At 34.5% G+C, this 24,146-nt stretch overlaps 1 protein-coding gene across 5 annotated transcripts in view; it reads left to right on the top strand.

Moving 5' to 3' along the window:
- The window catches only part of RIMS1 (regulating synaptic membrane exocytosis 1), a 445,434-nt gene that overhangs the window by 371,517 nt on the left and 49,771 nt on the right, over positions 1 to 24,146 (top strand). For 4 of the 5 annotated variants that reach the window (XM_090282657.1, XM_090282656.1, XM_090282654.1 and 1 more), the window contains one exon: positions 15,250 to 15,485. The exons of the other annotated variant lie outside the window; for it this stretch is intronic. In XM_090282657.1, coding sequence (XP_090138783.1) covers positions 15,250 to 15,485 — 236 coding nt within the window. The remainder of the gene's footprint in view (positions 1 to 15,249; positions 15,486 to 24,146) is intronic. 5 annotated transcript variants of the gene reach the window in all.

A 24,146-nucleotide genomic window follows, 5' to 3' on the forward strand; every position in this document is an offset into this window, starting at 1 on the left:
CATAATCTTAGAGATTGCTCAGTCAAATTGGCAGGAATTTCCTTCTGATATGACTAAATCCACAGAGCATCCTTTAGTCCAGTGTCAGAAAGCTTTGTCTGTAAAGAGATAGATAGTAAATATTTCAGGCCATGCAAAACACTGTCACATCTATTCAGTAATGTCATTGTAGTGTGAACGCTATGTAAACAAATGAGTATGGCTATGTTCCACTAAAATCTTATTTACAAAATAAAACAAGAAACCCACTGCATTTTCCCCTCGAGCTGTAATTTGTGTTTGATCAGCTTTCAGTGTAGGATTGAGTGGATATGATAACAAAACACACACCCTAGTTCACATGATGTGAACTCTAGGAAACGTACACGTTGTTTGGATCACCAGCAGTTCTCTTGTGTTCCTACAAGGCAAAGTACCCTGCTGACAGGGAAAAGGCCACAAGAATCCAAGAGCCACCTTAATTCAATAAAGTGGACTCAGTATGGACAACCCGTATTTTATATTTCTTCTTAACTAGTTTATAGAAATAGAAGTTTCATTGATAGATTATTGGGTTTGATGAAAAGTCCAAGAAATACAAATGCTTGAAAGAGGAGCAGTTGCATTCCTAACGCTCTGGAACCTAATGTTATCACACAGTTTCATGGTGTATAATAAAATGTGTCCTGCAACATTCCTTCTTTATGGATTTCCCTGCACCTAACTCATCTGTTGGAGAAAATTGAGAGTAATTATCTTATTGTTAATTAATGATGTCATACTCTGATAATCTACATGAGCAATTTCAACTGATAAAAAATATTAAGAGAATATGTTTTATCTTTATCTTTAATGTTCTAAGCATCTGGTCCTAACAGAATATTAAGTTCTCTAAAATTTAAGAAAATTGGAAGAGCTAAAGAATGTAGCCTTATTAAGTTGCTTAGGGTTAAGGGTGAAAATTTTTCTAATGGATTCTTTTTATTGAAATACTTCTGTCGTTATATTTCAAAATCTATTTAATTTAGCAAGAATATAAGTAAATGGGGCTTAAACAGGACTTCTTCACTTTTAATTGCTATAAACAATTTACTAAAGTAATTATAAAACAATACTTCTTGAGGTAATTTTCTTTTTGTTCACAGTAGAGCCAAGTACCTTAAATTAACTCCTATGCTATAAAGTATTACTAGTACATTGAATTCATATTACTAATGAATTGCAAGAATAATTTGTGGGTCAATAATTTATCTTTCTCATGAAAATTAAAGAGGAGATGACTCTTCAAATTTTCATCTTTGGGAAAAAATTGGGTATGTGTTTTTTGAGGAAAAAAGTCAGAGAAGAACATTAAGCAGCTCAACAACTATTAACTATGATTTTATAGGAAGGCTATCAGAAGAAACAAAGTGTTAGTGCATTGGATCCAGTGTTACTTTTTGGGAAAATGCCATTTAACAGATCAACACTAATTATACGTAAACCATGACAAGAAGCAAATGATAGAGGATCCTTTGTCGCCTTGATTCATATGACTTTTCTTATTTAGTGAAGGTGTGGAGTGAGAGGTAGACCTAAAAATGGTATAAATAAGTATCTTAATTAAAAATTCATTTTCTCAGGATATTCCAATGTTTTCAGCTTCCCTTATTCTTCTCTGTTTAAAACATATATGAACTCAGAATTACCATACTTTTATGTAAGTGGGTTTTATAAGTTAGCACTAAAGCTAATGGCTGATGATATTTTTCTTGTTACTTTAGTAACTTGCTTGTTATTTTAGGTCAGTGATTTTCCATAATTGGCACATATTTCATTCCTTAGAATACTTTGGAGGAATAGAGAGGAAGGAATGAGATATGGGAAGAAGATAGTCTTTCTTATGATACAGAACTGAGTTATCTTTTCGCATACACTCTTCAGCTTAAAGAGCCTCACGGCATACACATCTACACAAACACACACACAGAAAGTAATTATGCATCCATCATCAACCCTGTAGGTAAAAACCTGAGAGGAGGGTTTGGGATGAAAATAAAAAGAGAACAAAGTGACATCACTGTAAAAATGCTGTGACTCACTGAAGAGGGATGAGGGCTGCAGGCCCTTCAGCCTTCAGCATTTCTGTTCTCATGGCTAACCCTGTGAGGGATAATGCTGCTCAAATATTACTGCATCTCAACACTTTCTTTTTGTTTTTCAGTAGCTAACATCTACACAGGTTTTAAAATTCTGTTTATTCACGTTCATGTTTAAAAGATGAACAAGTCTGATCAATTATGATAGAATATATTTATATGTCATAATAAGTAGCAGGAAACTTGAGTTCCTGTAATATATAAGAACTTCATTATTTTCCAAGACTCCATTAAAGTATAATATCTAGGCCATATATCCAATGATATTATAATCTATTTAAGGATTTAAAACATATTTTTATATTCTGGTTCCCTGTATATCTTTGCTCAAATCATTCTATGTCACGAGAAATGTTTTATATTTTACATTGCCTTGGGTGAATTTTACTCTGGACATCAAGAAAGAGATTTAGAAGATATTACAGAATTCACCAAAACAATGTTCAAACCCTAAAAGTCAACCGTGTATCCCGTATTCTCATAAAGGACTATAGAAAGAAGCTATATGACATGATCTTATCTGGATTATATACATAAAGCCATTATATGTAGGTGCTTAAAAGACCATGTGTTGTTTTTATTTCCTCTACCCAAGCATATTATGAACCAAGAAAGTGCTGATATAAACACATCTGAAATGAGAAGTACACAACCTTCTGTATAATATATATAATGTTTTCCAAACATTGCTTAGTGCAATTTCTTATTAATGATTCAGAGTACACATTATTGTTTTTAAGGTTTATAGTTGTTTATTGCATTATATACCAAAGTTATTTCATTCTGAGATGCTTTTTTCTTAGGGACATGTGTACAATATTTTTTAGTGCAGTTTCAGAAAATTTGTTTTAGATAATCATCATCCTTCTTCCTAAAAGATAGAGACTATAAAGTTCTCTTCAAAAGGCCTATTTGCATACAAATAAAATTAAGCACTTTATAAGATGCTTATAGGCTGGAAAATATAAATATGTTAGGATGGTCAATCTCTAAAAGATCATTTTTAAAGAATATTAGGGATCCTTGGGTCGTATCCTAAATCATTTGTGTTTGAGATGATTATGCAACAAATAACTTTTCCATTTAGAGATTTCACTAACTAAACCATACATTTCTGTGTGAGTTAAAAAGGACATCCCTTCCTCCAGATGCATTTTGAATTGCATACTTTATTCAGGATAGTCCAAAACATGTTTTATGTTTTCAAAGTTAACATATACAGGGGAATGATAGTAGAAAAAATAGACCATAATGTTTGTATTAAGGTAAATAACCTTTTGTAGATATAATGAATTTAAAGTTATTCTAAAAAATAGCGATGGACTAAAAGCTATATAAAACTAGTAATTACTAGGATGATTCTTGCAATATAAAATCAACACAATATTTCAAAGTAATAGCAATACAGAGTTGAGATTCTTCATTTTTCAGATTTGTCCTTGAATGTGCCTTACAATTTTAATTGTGTTGGTTTAAATATTCCTCAAAAAATGTTTTCCTATCCAATGACAAAATCTGCACAATATATAAGGAGACATGGTATAATTTATAATAAAAAATAAACGTATAATAGAATTCAGAGAGAATATGTTGAGTTTCTGAATTCTCTATGTTTATTTTAACATCTAGAAGAGAATGTTCATCCAAGAAGGAGCTGAATTGTTATGGTATAGCTCTGAAAACTTTTTTTGTCTTTATTATATATCATTTTCTTTTGAGGCATACACATTTCAGATGTTTTATACAAAATTAAACTTTAAAAGCAAATTGCAAGCATAATTCTTTAATTTCTCTCAGAAGTTATTCAATTTAGAAGCTTTACCAAAACCAAACATTTTCCAACAGCATTCATATTTGTAACAGATATTCTCCAGGACCTGTGAGGTTGGCTTTCTGTAGCTAGGTGGATTTTAATAAACAAACATGAAGAGCAAATTTGATGCATATAGATTTTGGTCTTTCTGCTTTGATAAATATTTTCAAAAGCAATTATCTTTGTTTTCTACATTCTTAGTTTGAAAGATATGAAAATGTTGTTAAGAGAAGTTATCTTTTATAAACAACTAGTAATCTTGTAGTCATAAATTTACTAAAAGTTGGCACTTGATGTCAGTAAGCATAATTAGTAATCATATACTGAAGGATATATGTTTATATTTACTTGGGGATTTAAAAACATTGTAAGTAAAATTATTTAATAATTTAACTTGTTATAGAGAATAAATACTTAATATGGAAAATTAATCTTGATAGGACAATTATATTTGAAAAATGTTATAGAAAATTTCAAATGCCACTTATCTCACAGTAGTTTTTTCTAGAAATTTCCCTGTTCTCTCATTTGGGACCTGTTTATTTGTCTCCATACTTTAGCTGCTTCCCTATGTTTGTTTCTATGTATTGAGTAGAACTGCTACTTCTCCTGCACTTGATAGAGTGGACTTGTGTAGTAGTTATTGTGTAGGACCTAGTGGCACAGCCACTCCAGGTTCTTCAGGTGCACTCCTGTGTGAACTGTGTTCACTGCCCTGTTATGGTTGAGCCTTCATTGCTGCCGGCACCACTAGGAAAGATTGACCCCCCCCCCCCAGGCCAATTGGTTGTGAAGACCAGCCGTGACTACACCAGAGCAGCTGCTGTAGAGAGTCAACTCTACAGAGCAGGACTTGCTTCAGTGGGGCTTTGGTGCTCACTGAGTCCGCCCCTTGAGTGTGTTGTCTGTGAAGGTGGTAGGGTTATCATCATGTGTGGCTAAAGCTTCCACTGGGTGCTCTGTGGCCTCCTGGGGGATAAAAGGCAGTCACCACCTGTGTCCCTGCATGAACTCCAGAGCGATCTGCAGATAACTGCTACCTGTGTTGGGATTGCAGGTGCCCAGGAGAGGCCAAGCAATGACCCAAGGTGAGTCATCTGATAGTGTGGTGCTTGGTACCACTTAGCAATGGGGTAAGAGTATGTAGAAGCCAGATAATGCTTGTTTGAGATATTTTAGGAAACTCCAAAGCATGAAGCAAGACAGGCCATTCACATGGAAAAGCCACTGGAAAAGGCTTGGATGGGCCTGCAAATTGGGTAGGATGGGGCCTCAGAGGGAATCACCGTGGTGGGGCAAACAATGTGAGCTTGGTTGATTGAGACTCAGGTATGGTCTCTGCCAGCACTCTTGTCTGGCAGAAAGCACCCCACCTTGCCCATCCCGAAGCTCTTGTCCTGATGCCTGACAATTCAGTTCCTCTTCCTGTGTCCCTGTTTCCTTTCAAACTGCTTCCCCAGCATTAGAGCTCAGGGCAAGTGAATCTGAGTAAGTCTGTGCACAGGCCCTTTAGGAGGAACTGCCTGGGATTCTAGAGGCCCTCCATCTCTCTCAGTCTCAATCCCCACTGCTCTTCACAGCCAGAAGTTATGGGGATTTATCTTCCTGGAACTCTGGGCTGGGAGGCCTGGTATGGGGCTGGCACCCCTCACTCTACCAGGGAAACCTGTGCAGCTGAGATAGACCACCACACAAGGGTGTGGGACCAGCCCATTCAGTGTCCCTGCCCCTCCTACCAATCTGAATGTGGCTTCCTCTTAAATGTATAGTTGTAGGATTTCCATTCAGCCAAATTTCAGGCAGTTCTGAATGATGGTTCACCTGTAGTTATATTTTTGATGTGATTGTGGTATGATTCAAGGACCACATTTTCCTTTGCTGCCATCTTGGCCAGAAGTCCTCAACAGTCAGATGAGTGATATAGGACAATATACTGAACAAAGGAGCATCTGTCTTCACGGAGTTCGGGCCCTGGCTCGGCAGCACATGGAAGCACTCTAGTTCACCAGCCTGGAAACACTACTCAGCAAGACATTTAAAATAATCTTTGGATATTTTGTGATTTGGCATTTGAAAATACATACCGAAAAATCATTTGCTATATTAATAGCTCAGAATAATGAAGGAAACTTTCATAGACTTATTAGTAATTATGCTTGCTGACATTTAATATGATTGAGTGATAGGAGGGGATTTTTTTGTATGCTTGCCTATTGTACTATGAAAAACAACCTATTAAGACCTACAAAAGTACTAAAAAGAAAGAAAAATAACATGAAATTTTGATGATGGGGAGAGAATGAACAAGAACATTGTGAAAGATACTGAATATTGAGTATCTGAGAAAGGACATATATTTTAGTGATTTTTCTAGTAGCTTTTTTCATAGCATCTTTTTTTTTAATTGTTGTTCTACTACAGTTGTCCCAATTTCCCTCATTGCTCTCCCCTGCCTCATCCACCCATGCTTCCAAAGTCAAGCCCCACCCTGTTGTCCATGCCCATGGGTCATTTATACCTGTTCCTTGACTAGACCTTCCCCTTCTATCTCCCCATATTCCCTTCCCCACTTCCCTCTGGTTGCTGTCAGTCTGTTACTTGTTTCCATGGCTCTGGTTCTATTTTGATCATTTGTTTGTTTTGTTCATTAAGTTCCAGTTATAGGTGAGATCGTATGGTATTTGTCTTTCTCCACCTGGCTTATTTCACTTAGCATAACTCTCCAGTTCCATCTCAAAAGGTAGGAGTTCCTTCTTTCTTTCTGCTGCATAGTATTCCATTGTGTAATGTACCATAGTTTTTTGATTCATTCATTTACTGATGGGCACTTACGCTGCTTCCAGCACTTGGCCATTATAAATAACGCTGCTATGAACATATGCATGCATAAGTTCTTCTGAATTGGTGTTCCAGAATTCTTAGGGTATAATCCTAACACTGGAATAACTGAGTCAAAAGACAGTTCCACTTTTAGTTCTTTTGAGGAAACTCCATACTGTTTTCCACAGTGTCTGTACTAGTCTGAACTCCCACCAACAGTGCACTAGGGTTTCCTTTTATCCACATCATCACCAGCACTTGTTTGTTTGTTAATGATGGCCATTCTAACCTGTGTGAGGTGGTATCTCATTGTGGTTTTAATTTGCATCTCTCTGATGGCTAGTGAGGTTGGACATTCTTTCATATGTCTATGGGCCCTGTGTATGTCCTCCTTAGAGAAGTGTCTGTTCAGGTCCTTTGCCCATTTTTTAATTGGATTGTCTGTCTTCCTGGTGTTGAGTCATATAAGTTCTTTATATATTTTGGAGGTCAAACCCTTGTCTGAGGTATCATTGCAAATATGTTTTCCCATACGATTGATTTCCTTTTCATTTTGCTGATGGTTTCTTTAGCTGTCAGAAGCTTTTTAATTTGATGTAGTTCCATTGGTTTATTCTTTCCTCTATTTCCCTTGCCCTGGGAGATAGATTGGTGAAAATATTTCTGCGTGGGATAGCTGAAATTTTACTGCCTCTGTTTTCCTCTAGGACTTCTATGATGTTACAGCTTATGTTTAAGTCTTTTATCCATCTTGAGTTTATTTTGGTGTGTGGTGTAAGTTGGTGGTCTAGTTTCATTTTTGTGCATGTCCCTGTCCAGTTCTCCCAACACCATTTGTTGAAGAGTCTATTTCACTCCATTTTATGTTCCTTCCCCTTTTGTCAAATATTAATTGAACATAGAGACCTGGGTTTATTCCTGGGTTCTCTATTCTGTTCCATTGATCTATGTGTCTATTGTTATGCCAGTACCAGACTGTCTTGATTACAATGGTCTTTTATGTAGTTTGATATTAGGTATTGTGATTCCTCTTCTTGATTCTTTTTTCTCAAGATTGCTGAGGCTATTTGGGGTCATTTTTTTTGTTCCATATAAACTTTAGAAGTATTTTTTCTAAATCTGTAAAATATGTCATTAGTATTTTAATAGGGATTGTGTTGAATCTATAAATTGCTTTGGGTACTATAGACATTTTAATGATGTTAATTCTTCTAATCCATGAACACGATATATGCTTCCATTTACTTGTATCTTACTTAATTTCTTTCTTCAATGTTCTGTAGTTTTCTGACTATAGGTCTTTTACCTCCTTGGTTAAGTTTATTCCTAGGTACTTTATTTTTCTTGTTTCTATAGTAAATAGGACTTTTTTTCCTTCTGTTTCTGATATTTCATTGTTGGTGTACAAAAATGCCTTCAATTTCTGAATATTGACTTTGTATCCCAATGTTTTGCCAAATTTACTTATTAAGTTGGGAATTTTTTTGGTGGAACCTGTAGGGTTTTCTATGTACACTATCATGTCATCTGCAGTTAATGACAGTTTTACTTCCTCCTTTCAAATTTGGATGCCTTTTATTTCTTTTCATGTCTGATTACTGTGGATAGAATCTCCAATATTATGTAGAATAAAGGTGGTAAAAGCAGACATCCTTGTCTTCTTCCTGATCTTAGGGGGAAAGCTTTTAATTTTTGCCCATTGAGTATGGTATTGGCTGTAGGTTTCTTTACATGACCTTTATTATGTTGAGGTATGCTCCATCTGTTTCCACTTTGCTGAGCATTTTTATCATAAATGAGTGCTGTACTTTATCAAATGCTTTTTCAGCATCTATTGATATGATCATGTGATTTTTATTTATTATGTTTATTTATTAGCAAATATTATACCATCCTTGCATTCCTAGGATGAATCTACTTGATCATGGTGTATGATCTTTTTTAATATATTGCTACATCAGGTTTGCCAATATTTTGTTGAGGATGTTAGCATCTATGTTCATCAGGGATATTGGTCTGTAGTTTTCACTGTTGTGTCATTACCTGATTTTGGAATTAGGATAATAGTGACCTCATAAAAAGATTTTGGGGGTCTTCCTGCTTCTTGAATTTTTTGGAATAGTTTGAGAAGAATAGGAGTTAGCTTTTCCCTAAAGGTTTGGTAAAATTCGCCTGTGAGACATCTGGTCAGGGCTTTTGTGTGCTGGGAGTTTTTTTATTACTGCTTCAATTTCACTAGTGGTCATGGACTATAAAGGCGTTCCCCTTCTTCTTGATTCAGTTTTGGAAGATTATATGTTTCTGGAAATTTGTCCATTTCACCCAGGTTGTCAATTTCTTGGCATATAGTTATTCGTAGTAACTTTTTATAATCCTTTGTATTTCTGTGGTATCAGTTGTAATTTCTTATCTTTCATTTCTGATTTTATTTACTTGATGAGTCTGGTTGGTTAAAGGCTTGTCAATTTTGTTTATCTTCTCAATGAACCAGCTCCTGGGTTTATCGATCCTTTGAATTGTTATTTTGGTCTCTATGTCATTTAATTCTACCCTGGTCTTGATTATTTCCTTCCTTCTACTCACTCTGGGCTTTGTTTGTTTGTTGTTGTTCCTCTAGTTCTTGTAGATGTAGGGTTAGGTTGTTTATTTGAGATTTTTCTATCTTTTTTAGGTAGGCCTGTATTACTATGAACTTTCCTCTCAGGACTGCCTTCACTCTGTCCCATAGGTTTTGGCCCATTGTGTGTTCATTTGCATTTGTTCCTAGCATCTTATTAGTTTTAGTAGTTCAAGATTAATGATCATTGCCGCTGTTATTTCCTGTGACTAGACTGAAGCTGTAAAGAGAAGGAAAGAATGTGCTTTGTGCCCTTTAAAAAGACTCTCTTTATGTTGAAATTACTATACCTTATTTATTAATATACTATATGACTGAATGTGCCATATATCTAAATTTTTATACTATGCCATAGTCATAACATACACAAAATAGTGCTTGACAGTGAATATAAGTAACACAACAGTATTGATAATAACCTGTTACAGGGCTCTTAGGAGAAGTTAGTATGCTTTTCCTGATGAGGTTTTTCCTTGCAATTCATTTAAAATGCAGTTTGAAGCAGCCCCAGTTCTGTTTGAAAAAGCTCCAACCTGCTTTGTTTCTACCTTTCTATTTTGCCAATTCATAACAGCTTTACTAAAATAGGTTTAGTTATATTCCAGGAAGATCAATAGGATATTAGATAAATGCTTACTATATAAGAGGCAATGAAAATGGTCAGTTAAAATAAATAAAAGTGTTCAAAATTTACTTGAAACCCTCAATATCTTATAGACATGGGTCATTTGTGTAAATGATCATTTATAATTAGATCTTAGAGACAACTTCTACCTGTGAGGAGAAAATAAATATAAACTGTTCATAAGAGTTTTAAAGTACATTTTAACATTTCATTATTTGTAGAAATCTAGTTTCCTGTACCTTTATTTCTTATGTTAGAATGCAATTTAATTATGTTTTACATTCAAAACATTTTAAAGACCATTTGAATGGAATTCATTGATAGTGATCATTAAAAATTTTTCCTTAATTAGAAAAATAACTGTTTGTGCCTGTGGAAGAAGATATGAACAATTTATTCAAGTGAAATAAAATTTAGCAGTTCAAAAACAAACTTCTAATAACTTTGCTTGTAATACACAGTCTATTTATATTATTGAAATTACATTTTGATTATGTGTAAGTGGTTATAATTTTTCAATTTGATTTAATTATTCTAAAAGAAATTACACATTTAATATTCTGTTGTTAAATAAAGTAAGAATTTAATTAGCCCTGCTTAATTATTTATTTCTCCACAATATACAAGAAATTAAGTTATATACTGCTAATGGAATATCTTCAGTGTTATAGATTATTAAAGACGTATAAGCATGTACATCTTTTAAGTGTGAAGAAAATAACATAGGTGATGAAACTGAAGGGGAATTGGCAATGTGAAAGCAACTTTCAAATGCAACCAATGTATTCCATGGGAATTGTTTTCGAAGAGAGAAAATGTCTGTCCTCGGAGTCCAAATTTCTCTTCACTGTACAGGATATGTTGGTAGTTGTCATCTTTACTGGACACAGAGGTGAGGAACACTGTATTTACCCTGGGATTATGACTGGTGTCCAACAACCACCTTTTGGATTTATGCCAGGCATGGAAGTGTGCTGCTTCCATAAGAAATCAGGCCCAGGGATAAGAAAACTCTCCTATTGCTGAGGTGTTGACTGACTTTGCTTCAATGCTATAAAACTTTTTAACTTTATTCTTATTGCTTACACTATTACAGATGCTCCATTTTTCCCCTTTTGCCTCCCTCCACCTAGCCCTCAGATCATCACCACACTGCAGTGTATGTCTATGTCTTATACATACATATATGTTTTTATGCTTATTCCCTTCACCTGCTTTCATCCAGTTCCAGTTCCCCTTCCCCTCTGACAGCTGTCAGTCTGTTCCATGTGTCCATGCCTGTTTCTATTTCGTTCATCAGTTTATTTTGTTCATTAGATTGTGCATATGAATGAGATCATATGGTATTTGCCTTTCACTGACTGGCTTATTTCACTTAGCATAATAATCTCCCAATGCTAAATAATTTTTACAGCACATGAGGACATCACAAGGACCACTTATGTGACCCTATTGTCTTAGAGTGTGGTAATTACTAGAGAGACCAGCTATATTAAGGCTGCTCAATGCTGTACTAGCTATCAAATAGGAGGAGACTGTTTGGAGAGACCTCAAATAGTTACTAGATTTTTATGCCAAAATATATGTAATGGAAAATTTCTGACAGATTCTTAAGGTTCTATTTATGATACTGTGTTTATGTTTATATTTTTATGTTGGAGAACCGACTACATATTATAAACTTAACAGTATGATGAACTCTGGTCATCAACATTACATAACTTTTCTTTGTAGTAGTTATTCTATTTGAATGAATGCAATTTCCTTTCACTCTGAACCATTGCTTCCCAAACTTCACCAATTGCATGTGTCACTTTTATAATTTTGCCATAATGATGTGACATGTACATTTTGTGATGTATTAAAAATTTTTGATTTTTTAAGTACTTTTTTTTGTGTACCAGTTATTCTATAGATGGTTTACATACAATATCTGCCCTGTAGTGTAACTGTTACTAATCTCATTTTACAAAACAAGACAAAATTGAAGTAAACAAGACAAAATTGAAGTAACCTATTGAATTCGCTTGGCCCATAAGCAAGCAGTAGAGCCAGAATTGAGAGCCTGGTAATTTAACCCTTTTATCATTATGCTGTGAATCTCTTCATCTAATTATATATGTATATTTTGCTTTAAAGTCTGCTTTGTCTTATATGAGAACTTGTTTCTTTTCTTTTTTTTAATGTTCATCCTAACTATTCACATCCTTTTACTTTCAACCTTTGTGTGGCTGTATGTGTTAGTTATGTCTCTTAAAAACAACATGTAGGTGGATTTAGTTTTTTTGTTTGTTCGTTTCTTTTAGCCTGACAATCTATATTATTTAATTGGCTATCTAATCAATTTGCATTTTTAAATTTCTTATATATTTGAAATTCTAGTGTCTTGAAATATTGTTCATTTTTATTATTTTGTTTTTTTCTTTTTTCTGATTGGTTTTTAATTGAATTGTTTTTATTTCATTTCTCCCCTCAATTATTCTGAGAATTATACTATTTTATACTACTTCTAAGATTTTAGTGCCTAATTTAGTGTTTCAAATATATTTACTTAAATAATAAAGTTAAAGTTAATAATTACCTCTACTCTCCCCTAGGGAAAAAAAATTACTGTAGTACACTTCAGCTCTGTTACCATCCCTCCATATTTTATTTTTATAGGGTTTTAATTATGTATTATTTTATTTCTCCCATTATTTGATGTTATTCTTTTAATGCTTTAGATTGACTTATATATGTCCTAGTTTCTTTGTGTGTCTTAGAACTTTAGTTTGGCAACCTTCTTTGTCTACCTAAAATATGTAAATTAGAAATGCCTCTAGTGAGGGTCCATTAAGGCTTAGACTGAGAACCCCATTTTGTTTGTTCTTAAGGGTCTTGGCTCATACAGGGGTTTCAATTCTAACACCTTATTGGGCCTGCTCTAAATTTCTCATCTGCTAAAAGAGTGACTTTCTACTGATTAAATTAATCTAATTAGGCCCCCCAAATTTGTCCTCTCAATTACATAGAAGAATTAAAAATGACTCACCATGTTATCAGTGAACATATGGTATTCTAGGTTATTTGGGAAACTATGCACCATCATCAGCTCATATAAGAATACTTTTAAACAAAATATTTTATTTTTTGAGGAAAAATTGTATTATATTTATTCACAAAATCATTTTAGCGTATTCTTAATTCGCCCCTCCAATGGTAATCACTTATTGTACAGATTTCCCTTATTTTTTTCAGAATTTTTACTTGTCAACATTGCAGATATTTCATTGCTGTGATTAAATATCCATAAAACATTGTTGAGTCTTCCTATGCCATCTTGAATAAGTTCTCATAGAAATATTATAGGAGACATTTTTCTATACTTTTAACTTCTCTATAACCTAAAGAACACTGTACAAAATTTCTCAATTGTATTGCCTTCCTACCTTTCTCAACTTACTCCATACCAATTCCCCTTCCTACCTAAACAGTCATTATATGAGGGGGGAACCCCCAAAATGGAAATTATTTATCAAAAACTGTGTATTTATTCTTATATCTTTAAACTTCAGTCACCTTCAAAGCACTCTCCATTTGATGCAACACATCTATTGAGACATTTTTCCACTGCTCAAAACAGTTTTTGAACTCATCAATTCTGATGCCTTTTAGTGCTTCTGTTGATTTTGTTTTACCTCTTCCACATTGGCAAACGTTTCCCTCTGAGGACATTTTTTTGTTTCCCTGGGATTTTTTCATCTGGAGAAACAAAGAAAGTGTCACTCGGGACGAGATCAGATGAATAGGGAGAGTGGGGCACAGGGTCATGCCATTTTTGGTCAAAAACTGTTGAACACTCAACTCAGAGTGGGCAGGTGCGCTCGTAAGTAACCCACCATGAAATGGGCAAATGCATTGAAAGAGTCTTTAAAAAAATTCACTGAAGCTGAACACAACCTCTCATAACAATGCCAGCTGGTGCACTGATACAGATGAGTTTCTAGAACACTAACCTAGTGGGGGAAGCCTGTTCTAAAAGGGGCCAGCCCTGCAGAAGATAATTCTGTTCTTTGGGGGTCCCCCCCTTATATATATATGACCACAAATATGTTGCATGACCCCAAGATAATTTTTATTTTATCATTTCTAATTATATCAGGATTTATTTTCACTTGTGTATTAAATGGCATCACTTTTAAAATATGCTATATATTAGATAATGTATTTTGTAGATTGGCTCAAGAAATAGAAAATTTATATGGTGGCAAGGGTCATGGAAGCCAATTTTTTTAATATTTTGAGGAAGCAAAATTAAGAGTGCAAAGGCCCATCTAGATGCATAATATGGCTGCATATGCAATATTAATTTAAAAGATTCAAAGAATCCTAATATCTTGGCTCCCCACTTTCCTCCCTACCTCTCTCCAACTCACAGACATACATTTACTGTGGCAGGTAGGGATGATTTTTTTGTTTGTTTGTTTTTCCCACTAATTTTCTATGGTTTCTGAAATTGTCAAGCATAATTTATTCATCTGAGCAAAAACTGCAGTAATATAATTCTGATAAAGTAGAACAATCTGGGAACATAGACAAAAAGTTTTAATAGAAAACAACAACAAAAAACCAGAAGTCTCAGCCTAGAGCCTGTGAATTTGAAGGGCTGAAATCAGAAAATGAGATGAAGTTTGTGTGGAGATGGAACATCAGGGACAAGGAAGGAGGAGGGAGATGCAGTTTCACCTTTCTTTTTTTTTGCCTCATTAGCAGCCTTTCCTAGGCTCATTAAGCCATAGCAAAGGTATGTCAATTTGTGGAAATCCCAACGGAAAAATAGAACAGATAATGTTTTCATTTTTTAAAACTTGTCATGTGGCAAATTGAGTCTCCATTTTTAATAAAATTTTTCCTCAGGAATGTATAAAAACATGTTTCATTTATTTAAATATTTTAATTTTTCTGAAAGTAGCACAGTAACTATTTACAAAGTTGGTCAGTAACATTTACCTCCCATGGACAGCATTGGTTGCATTTCTCTGTAATATCTTTGAAAAAGTTTATAGCTTCCTCTGTCATATCGTTATAAACTACATCTAGTAAATATTTGGGGCTGGTGATGCAATCTTAAAATATGCATAGCTGTAGGACTACTACGCAAGTGGATTTTCCCCCTAAAAATATGCCTGGATTATTTCAAAATAAATTAGATCTAACATTTCAGTTATGCTGACCTGTAATTTATGGATGCGTATATGTTTTTACTTTGTAAATATAGTTCATTTACCCCTAAAATGCAAGGCAGACGGATGGGAACTTCAGGAAGAGCCATCATGAAGAGCACCAGTGTGAGTGGAGAGATGTACACACTAGAGCATAATGACGGCAGTCAGTCGGACACGGCCGTGGGGACAGTGGGAGCAGGTGGGAAGAAGCGGAGATCGAGCCTGAGTGCCAAAGTGGTCGCCATAGTGTCTCGAAGGAGTAGAAGCACATCCCAGCTAAGCCAAACAGGTGAGTGAAGTGAATTCAACTCAAACATCTCAAGTTCTTGCCAGAGAGACAAAAGTGGACCTTCAGGCTATGTGATGTGATTGTAGAGTGTATTCATTCTTCTTTGCAAAGGAAGTTTATGTTTTTGCCTCTGGAAATGTATGAATTTATTATTTCTTCTATACAGCGGTCTGAGAAGATATCATTGTCAATCACTAATGTGGTCAGATATTTTCCTTTAAGTTAAAAACATTAGTCATGTTTACAAATATGCAAGGAAATGCAAAGAAGTATTAAAGATCCAAATTGATTTATGTGCAAGAAAAGCAACAGGATTCTTCTTTTCAAAATGTTCCGCAATACAATTACTTATAATATAGGCTCTATCTATACTTTTATAGAAAAGAAGGTCAGTTGTGCAACTTAAAATACAGTTTTTATGATATTGTATGAATATAAAAATTGAACTGTAATTGTTAAATTTTCAATGCAAGTAAAAACCCTGTGGTTGTTTTTACTTTACAAAAATAGGTCAGAAGATTTTTGCAAAGAATAATGTTTTAATACAAATTTGAGTTTCAAATATATTTCTAGTATTTATAAGTCTTAAGAGCTCTATATCCTCAAGGTATTTGGGGGTAGAGAAAGCAAATAGAAAGGAGGGTTATTTCTGTATTAAAAATATTTAAAAATGCCTAAACTTACATAACATTTGGTCAGACATATTAACAATTCATTACTATGCTCAATTCTATGGAAAATGAAAGGTAAGAAATATTGAACTGATTTCAGTTGTCAGCACCTATTTTCCTGTTATAACCGTTGGTACCGTTTTTGTTTCTTAACAGCAAAAGTCTTGTCGCAAAATTTACTTATACCACAAAACTTTCATGAAGTATTTTTTATATTTGACTTTGGCATCCTGTAAAGTACCTATTTAAAATTATGCATGCTACTGGACAAATTGAAAAATAAATTAGAATTCGGAAATTCTGAGCCATTCAAAAACTGAACTAGTACATGCAGCTATTTATCTAAACAGAGATTTGTCTTTTTGAAAATCTGAGGTTTAGAACAAAGCTAGATTAGCAACATCTCTGTGACAGATCTGCCTCTATGCCATCCCACCAGGAGGAGATGTTCATTGTGATAGAGAATCATTTGTCTTCCTTAAGGTCAGTTTTCTTCCTTAGAAGCAGGAGGCATTTTTCCTTTTTTTTTTTTTTTTTTTTTTTTTGCTTTGCTTTATTTTTGATGGTGGTGCTTTTTGTTTTTTGGTGTTGATGTAATGATGCTTTATAGTGTAGGGTGTGGACAAGCCTTATATCATCAGTTTTCAAAATCCCTTGTCATGTTTGTGAAATGGAAATATTCTTTGATGTCGTTTTAGGAAATCAGTGATTCCTGTGTGCAAACTTGCTGGTTTAGCAGATGGCTAATTTTCTTCCTCCAACTTCCTACACTCTCTCTCTCTTTTTTTTTTTAAGTTTTCTAGTTAGTTCCCCCTCTCTCAGTCACTAATTGAATAGAATTATGTTTTCAGAGTAAAATACAACAATAATTTCAGATAGGAGCTATACTTGTGGCATAACTTTGTAAGTAATAAGTTTAAAGGATTGTCTTTGAAACACACAGCCCCATTGCTTTATTAATTTAAATTTTATTCCAGGAATGTCGTTGTTGAATTTCAAATACCTAGCTTCCAAAAAGTTGTGTTGTAACTTGAATGGAATATCCTACTTTAGGAGATTAGGTTGCAGTGTATGAGAACAAAAAGGATATTAGATTACAAAGCTAAGAAAACAGAGCAGTTTTGTTCCAAAGTGAATGAACTTTAACTCTATTTTTCTAGAACTCTTTTTATTATTATATAAGTTCGCTCGTGTAATGGGTGGGTTGGATTGATGTCCCCCAGTGAATGTTCCACACATAAAATTTTGTTTTTCTTTCTACATCATCATTTTACCTTTTATTTGATAACCTCCTCATTCTTCATGGTCCTTCTAAAATAATTGACAAGTGGGGTCGAACCTCAATTATCATTGTTCTTTGTTTCAGTATGGTGACCTGTTTTTTCTCCCTCTTCTATCTTCTACAAGTAGTTTTTCCCCCTCTATCAATGATTGTATTTCCTCTGCCCTGTGAAGATTCACTGAATAGAGAATTTCTAATTCTAAGAAATCTTTTTATTGCTTCAGCCTCTGCAAATTACCATCAAATCTGTATTTTGAATTTCTCCTCACCCCCCCCCAAATTCCCTAATTTAAATGTTCCATGCAAAAGCTCCTCTTGGATGTCCCACTTTAAACAAGCTCAGTAGTTTCACATATCTGAATTTTCAGCCCTTCCTTTCAGTAACACCACAGTTTTAATGATTGCAAACTCTTATAATAATTAAAAAAATTTTTTTCCGAAACCCTTTTATCCCCAAATACAATCATGACAGAAAAACAAACTATCTAGTATTGATTCAGTTGTAAGAAACACTAGAATGGTTGATTTCAATGTCCTTATTATGAAGTAAAACTAATATTTCCAAACTGATGAGGCTTTTCAGGTGGCCCTCTAAGAGCATAGATAATTAATACATATTTTCTAATAATGTCAACTGGTCAAAGGTTCAGAGAAAGAGAATAGTATTATTTATATGTTAATATAAGCTCTGTATTCTATGAAATAGAATATACATATAATGTTTAATTTAAATGTTTAAGGAAAAGAAGACTTCAGTTGAAGGCTTCTCTTATAGTGAGCCTCTCTGGGATCCACCTCTTTGGGTAACAGATTCTCTCTACTTTATCTTGTATTATTAAATAACTATCTCTGGTATTATACCAACAAGAGTGGGTATTTCGAAATTAATAGTACCATATCCGGTGGAAGGAAATCCTTCACACTTGAAATAAACCAAAGAACTAAACGACAAAATATAAAGCAAAAGGCCTAACCTAAAACCCAGTGCCATTTAAGTGTGTTACCAAAAGAAGTGGGAAGACAAATTGATCAAGAGTCTTAAGTCTCCCAGGATGTGAGCACAGGCAGGACTGGTAGATAATTGAGGTCTACCCATTTAAAAGAAGTATTATTTATTGTATCATTAACAGCTGAAAATACTTTGTTAGATCAATATCATTTTAATGATTATAACACTTATTTTAAATTATGGGAACTATTACAGAACTACTTTATAATTTTTAAACAATGAGTCAATTATGTACTAAGATTATACTAAGAAATCACTTCTATGTTTCTTCAATGATAGATATTCTGCACCTTTCCAGTGTTTGTGTTTTCCTGTCATCCAAATTTCCTTATCCCCTATCCAAATCCTTTCCTATAAGACCCTGTTTAAGACCCTCTTAACTCTGCAAGTTGTCCCCTATTATGTCAATATTCATGGCTATCTTTTTTTTCCTCTGAATTCCTATACTTCACTGTCAACTTGCTGCAAGCACAAAAAGTTTGGCCTACTGTCATGAGCAGAGTAATAGTTATTTATTTGTTAAGGAAAAGTATCTCACATGGACAGCTATTTTAAATTTTTAGTGTCTTGAAAATGATGTGCACTGCATCTGATTAGAAGAATCTGAACCTGTATAAAAAATACCTTTCAGAGTTCCTGGTGAATTCTTCCTCTCTTTATGTGTAACTACAGGGTGCATAGAACAGGGCGTAGGTCCCTACATGTTCCACCCAGTCTAGAGGCCCTGCAGAGACGCCTTCTTTCCACCTGTTCTGGCACATTTCACATCCCCTGTGTTTGAGATCAGGCATTTACAAAAGACTAAACAGTTACTATGACTTTCCAGCTGCCTCTCTTTTCCTGCAAAAATCCTTTTAGCAAAGAAGCATAAAATAATCTTGCTAGAAATTATTAAAAGTCTGATAATTTGCCCTGGCTGGTATGCCTCAGTGGACTGAGCAATGGCCTAAGAACCAAAAGGTCACCAGTTCAATTCCCAGTCAGGGCACATGCCTGGGTTGCAGGCGAGGTTCCCAGTTGGGGGTGTGCAAGAGGCAGCCAATTAATGTATCTCTCTTACACATTGCTGTTTTTCTCCCTCTATTTCTCCCTCCTTTCCCCTCTCTCTAAAAATAAATAAATATAATAATAATAGAAGTCTAATAATTTTGTGGATGGGGAAGGAAAGATATTGGAAGGAAAACACAGATACATATTTTAATAAATTACCTCAGTTCATGAACACAGTTTGATAGAGGAAAAGCATACGAAAGGGCTGTCGTGTGAAATGTGAGGCTAGGCTGTGCCTCAGGGGGACAAGATTCAGCATGGGCTGGAGCCCATGGCACTGTCCGTTTTGTCATTTATTTCAGCTTCCTCCCTCTAACCACCATCTCATCTACCCACAGTAGTTATCACCACCCCCCACCCCGTATTTGGATGGGGCTCCTATCATGAGTGGGAGGAAGGAGAACAGAAGATGCAGTGGGTGGGAGCTCAACAGGATGGGGCTGGGGGGTCTACAGTGGGAGGGCATAAGGCTGCTCTCACCACCCTACAGATGCATGAGGCTAGGGCTAGAGAAATGGGGAAATAGAGGCAGTTGTTATGAATATCTCTTTAGAAAGCATTAGAAAGGAAAAAGAACAAGTATGAACAGTATTCATTCTTCCAACACTTATTAAGAATCTTTCATGTACCAGGTTATAATTGAAGGATACTTAAAGGTGTGTGTGTGTGTGTGTGTGTGTGTATGTGTGTGTGTGTGATACTTAAAGGTGTGTGTGTGTGTGTGTGTGTGTGTGTGTGTGTGTGTGTGTGAATAAAGGGCATCTAAGCATTTTCCCAGAATGAGATATGGGAAGAGCACCTCTTGCAGAAAAGATGAAAAAATATAACACAAGGAATTTTAATTAATGGAGCAAAGTCCCAGAGAACAGGGGAAAATTCAAGGACACAAGATTATTCTTGGAGAGAGGGAAAGATGGTTCTTTCCCTGAGTTTGATTTTTGAAAAGAGGAAATGGTTGAAATACAGAGGAATATGGCAGTGGGAACATTGAAAGCTGAAGGAGCTTGAGTTGAAGGACTTTGACCTTCTTAGAGGCAAAAGCAAATGGAGAATGTGTGGATACAAGGGAGGAATGTTGTAAGAAATTAACTGGTGTGACTAAAAGTACTTCTGGGCAGCAGTGGAGTTCCAGCGGAGTTTGGGTAATGCACAGTCTCTGAAAAGTGACTTGAACAAACGTTTACCAGGACTCAGTGTCACCTTTGCAAGTATCTAGTTCATAGTTGCTATTATACTTTTAAGACTGTGGTCGCCTGCCTTTTTGCATCTCTGGTGACCTCACCAGGATTTCTGAGGTTGTCATAGGATTCTTTGAGATCATATTGCCAGTCTTTAAGATTCTGATATAAAATTTGGTTAGATCTAGATTCATGTACTCAGTTTGGAAGTTCACCTGTCTTGGGCTGCCATTTACTACTTAGTGTGACTCTCCACTGTGAATATTAGTCTCATTGGAGAAAACTGAAGTTCTGGACTCTCTCTTGCCTGTTGATATTACCTCTTTCCATGACAATGACCACATCGCTTTCTTATTCTTAGTCAGAATATGGGCCTAAAAACCTTTTTTTGTTTGTTTTGACAATTTATCTCAATAAAATTAAACAATTCTTTTATTATAATCACAGGAATGAAACATTGAAGAATGTCCAGAACAAAGTTAAAAACCACATGGAGTTCATTATCTTACAAGATTATACTATGGGCAAAGATAAAACTATTCTAAGAAGTTTTGAGGAGATATGTGGATATTTGACTTAACAATTGCTTATTAAGGGTTCATGAATTTCCAAAGCATATCACTACTCATGATGAAATCGTAGAGAAAGAATAATATACACTGATAAAACTGTAGCTTTACCCCACAAATAGCTAAAAGGATAATGCCTGAGTCAGCTAATTTCCCCATGACTTCAAGGCATTGTTTTAAAACTCACATTGTCCTTAATCAATAATCATGCCAAGAAAATTTTCAAGATATTAAATCCATTTCTGCTAATTTTTAAAAATTTTTCTTCCCAAAAGCCACACAAATAAAGCAAGTCATAGATCAAGTGAGTACCAGCTTGGGAAATGAATGTCTTATATTTGCTCTGGACTTATTTTTTTCTCCTTACAAGCAATTCAGTTTACCAAAATATTCTCTACATTGAAGTCTAGTACTGCTTTGTGAAGAGACTCAGTCTGCCTTTTCCTTTACTCAAGTGACTGATAGCCTCAGGGAAGGGAGGCTAAGGGGGGTCTCTGAACATTCTAGGAAAAGTATTCTTGACTCTGCTGATTATATAGCAGAAGCAAAAAATTCTTACAAAAGATGAGTCCGCCCCAGAAGATTCAGAAACTGAAAGCTACTGAGTCAAAATCTTGCTGAAATCTAAATTCCTTGTCTGTGCCTCATTTATTTGATTAATTTCACAGCACACACACAAAAAAAACATTCTGAGGAACGTAATGTTTCATGTTCTTTGTTTTCCTGAACACAAAATCATGGTGCCAGAAATGATTCTCAAGTCTGCAAAACCATCAAATGAATGTAAGCTTGGGTTCCTTTATTTACTGTTGCTTGTCTGGCTTAGGAATTCACTACTGTTAATAGAGATTCAATTCAGCTATAGTAACTCATCTTCTGAACAGATGCCCTAATAAGGATTTGTATTTTCAAACACACCAGCTGCTCTATTTTTGTCCTTTTTCTAGCTCTGAACTAAAAATTTTGAATTTGGCAAATATGTAGATATATTTTAGGTTGCTGTGGCAGGAAAAATATTTATGTGATGAAATTAATTTGTATAATTTGTATTTTATAATTTAGAAGAGGAAAGAAGACTAACATTTATTTTGTGCCTTCAAAGCACAATAAGTACTCAAATGATTTTACGTGGTGATTATTATTGTTAACTGTACTAAGATAATTTTTAAACATGAGATCAATTTCTGAATGGGTATATAAAATATTTGGGTCACTCACATGTAACAAGAAACTTCTCTCATTATTTTTATAGCAGATAAACAATTTTGATGCATCCTCATTTCATGCAGAGTGAGTGGTTTTATATAAAGATATTTTTGTTGATTTATTTCAGCAATTTTCAACCTTTATCATCTCATGGCACACATAAACTAATTACTAAAATTCTGAAGCACACCAAAAATATATGTTTTGCCTGTTTGACAAAAAAATGTGTATAATTTTAATTCATTTACAAAACAAAAAATAATTACCTATCCATTTTGCTATAAGATGATTTTTTTAAAAATCAAGTGCCTATACTCATATATAAGAATTTCTGGTACCTGTATGTTTATGGTTCAAGACAGGACAGTCACACCGGACAACCACTGTTGTGTTGGTTGTTGTCATTCTTTTATTTGACAATCTAAGGGGAAAAGAGGTCAGTGCCCCTGACTAAATAGTCAAGTATTTCATGGTTGAAAAATTCTTGAGCCACACCAGTTGATTTATTTTTACTAATATTTTTCAGATTTTTCAAGCCCAGAAAGGCAAAAACAAGATATGTAAAACTCCTACAATACCATCATTAATTGAAAATTCACTGTGAAAATATTAGTGTATAATTAGCTAATATTGTTATGCATTTGTTTTATTACTATTGATAAAACCATAAGTAATAATAGCATATAAATGACAACTGGGATCATTGAATTGGCTTAGGAAGAAAGTGTAGAATATAAGGAAAGAAGATCTAGAAGACTCCTAAAGAAAATAAAAAGTTAAAGGTTATTTTGATCCTCAGTTTTCCCAACAATAAAATGGAAAAAGAAATTGATACCTACCTCAGAAGACTGTTGTAAGGATTAAATGAAAATTAATGTTAACATGTTAGTAATATACTGGCATATAGAAAAAGTTTGGTAATGATAAGAATTAGCAATTTTAATAACATTGAAGAACCAGGAAAAGGGTAGTAGGTAAAGAATAGATATTATTAACATCATGAATGGCCGTGAGGCGCGGGTTAATTTAGCCAATATTTTTATATGCTCATAAGATGTAAAGTACTTAATAGAATACAAATTAAGATCTCACTCTTAAGTTCTTCTAAATCCACAGTTCTCATAGTTCCTCTTGTCAAGTCCCCCTTTGAGAATTTGGTGAAATCATCAGGCCTGGCCTCAGGAAAGTGCATTTGCTGACACATACTGCATTGAATACATACTGAAAGCATGTTTATGGATTCTTTGAAGTATGTTCATCCAAAGTTAGCTGCTTACATAAAGTAGTAAAAGCACTTCCCTTAAATCTAAGTTTCCCAGTTGGGAGCTCAGGGACTATGTCTGTTATTTCAGTAATAATTACTTAGCACAATTCCTGTGCTAGGCACGCAAAGATTTTCTTGGATGAAACTTTTTGAAAGAGTTTTCTGTATTTCGTCTCTTTCCTTACAAGCTACTCACTCATTCCTCCTCACACTACAGTCTGAATTTCGCCCATCCAGTTCCCCAAAACTGTTATTGCTGAGGTCATAGAAAGTCAATAGGCATTAATTTAATTTGTATAAATTTTAACTTATGCTTCAGGTTACATATATAGTGCAGATGTGAAACCAATGAGATGTGTACGATAGAAAAATACTGATTAAAAATGTCTATTTTTTATTCGAGATGAGTAAATGATGCTTGTTTATTTCCAA

The sequence above is a fragment of the Furipterus horrens genome, unplaced genomic scaffold (assembly GCF_987537825.1).
Source record: "Furipterus horrens unplaced genomic scaffold, mFurHor1.1.pri manual_scaffold_6, whole genome shotgun sequence".
In the NCBI taxonomy this organism is placed as follows: Eukaryota; Metazoa; Chordata; class Mammalia; order Chiroptera; family Furipteridae; genus Furipterus; species Furipterus horrens.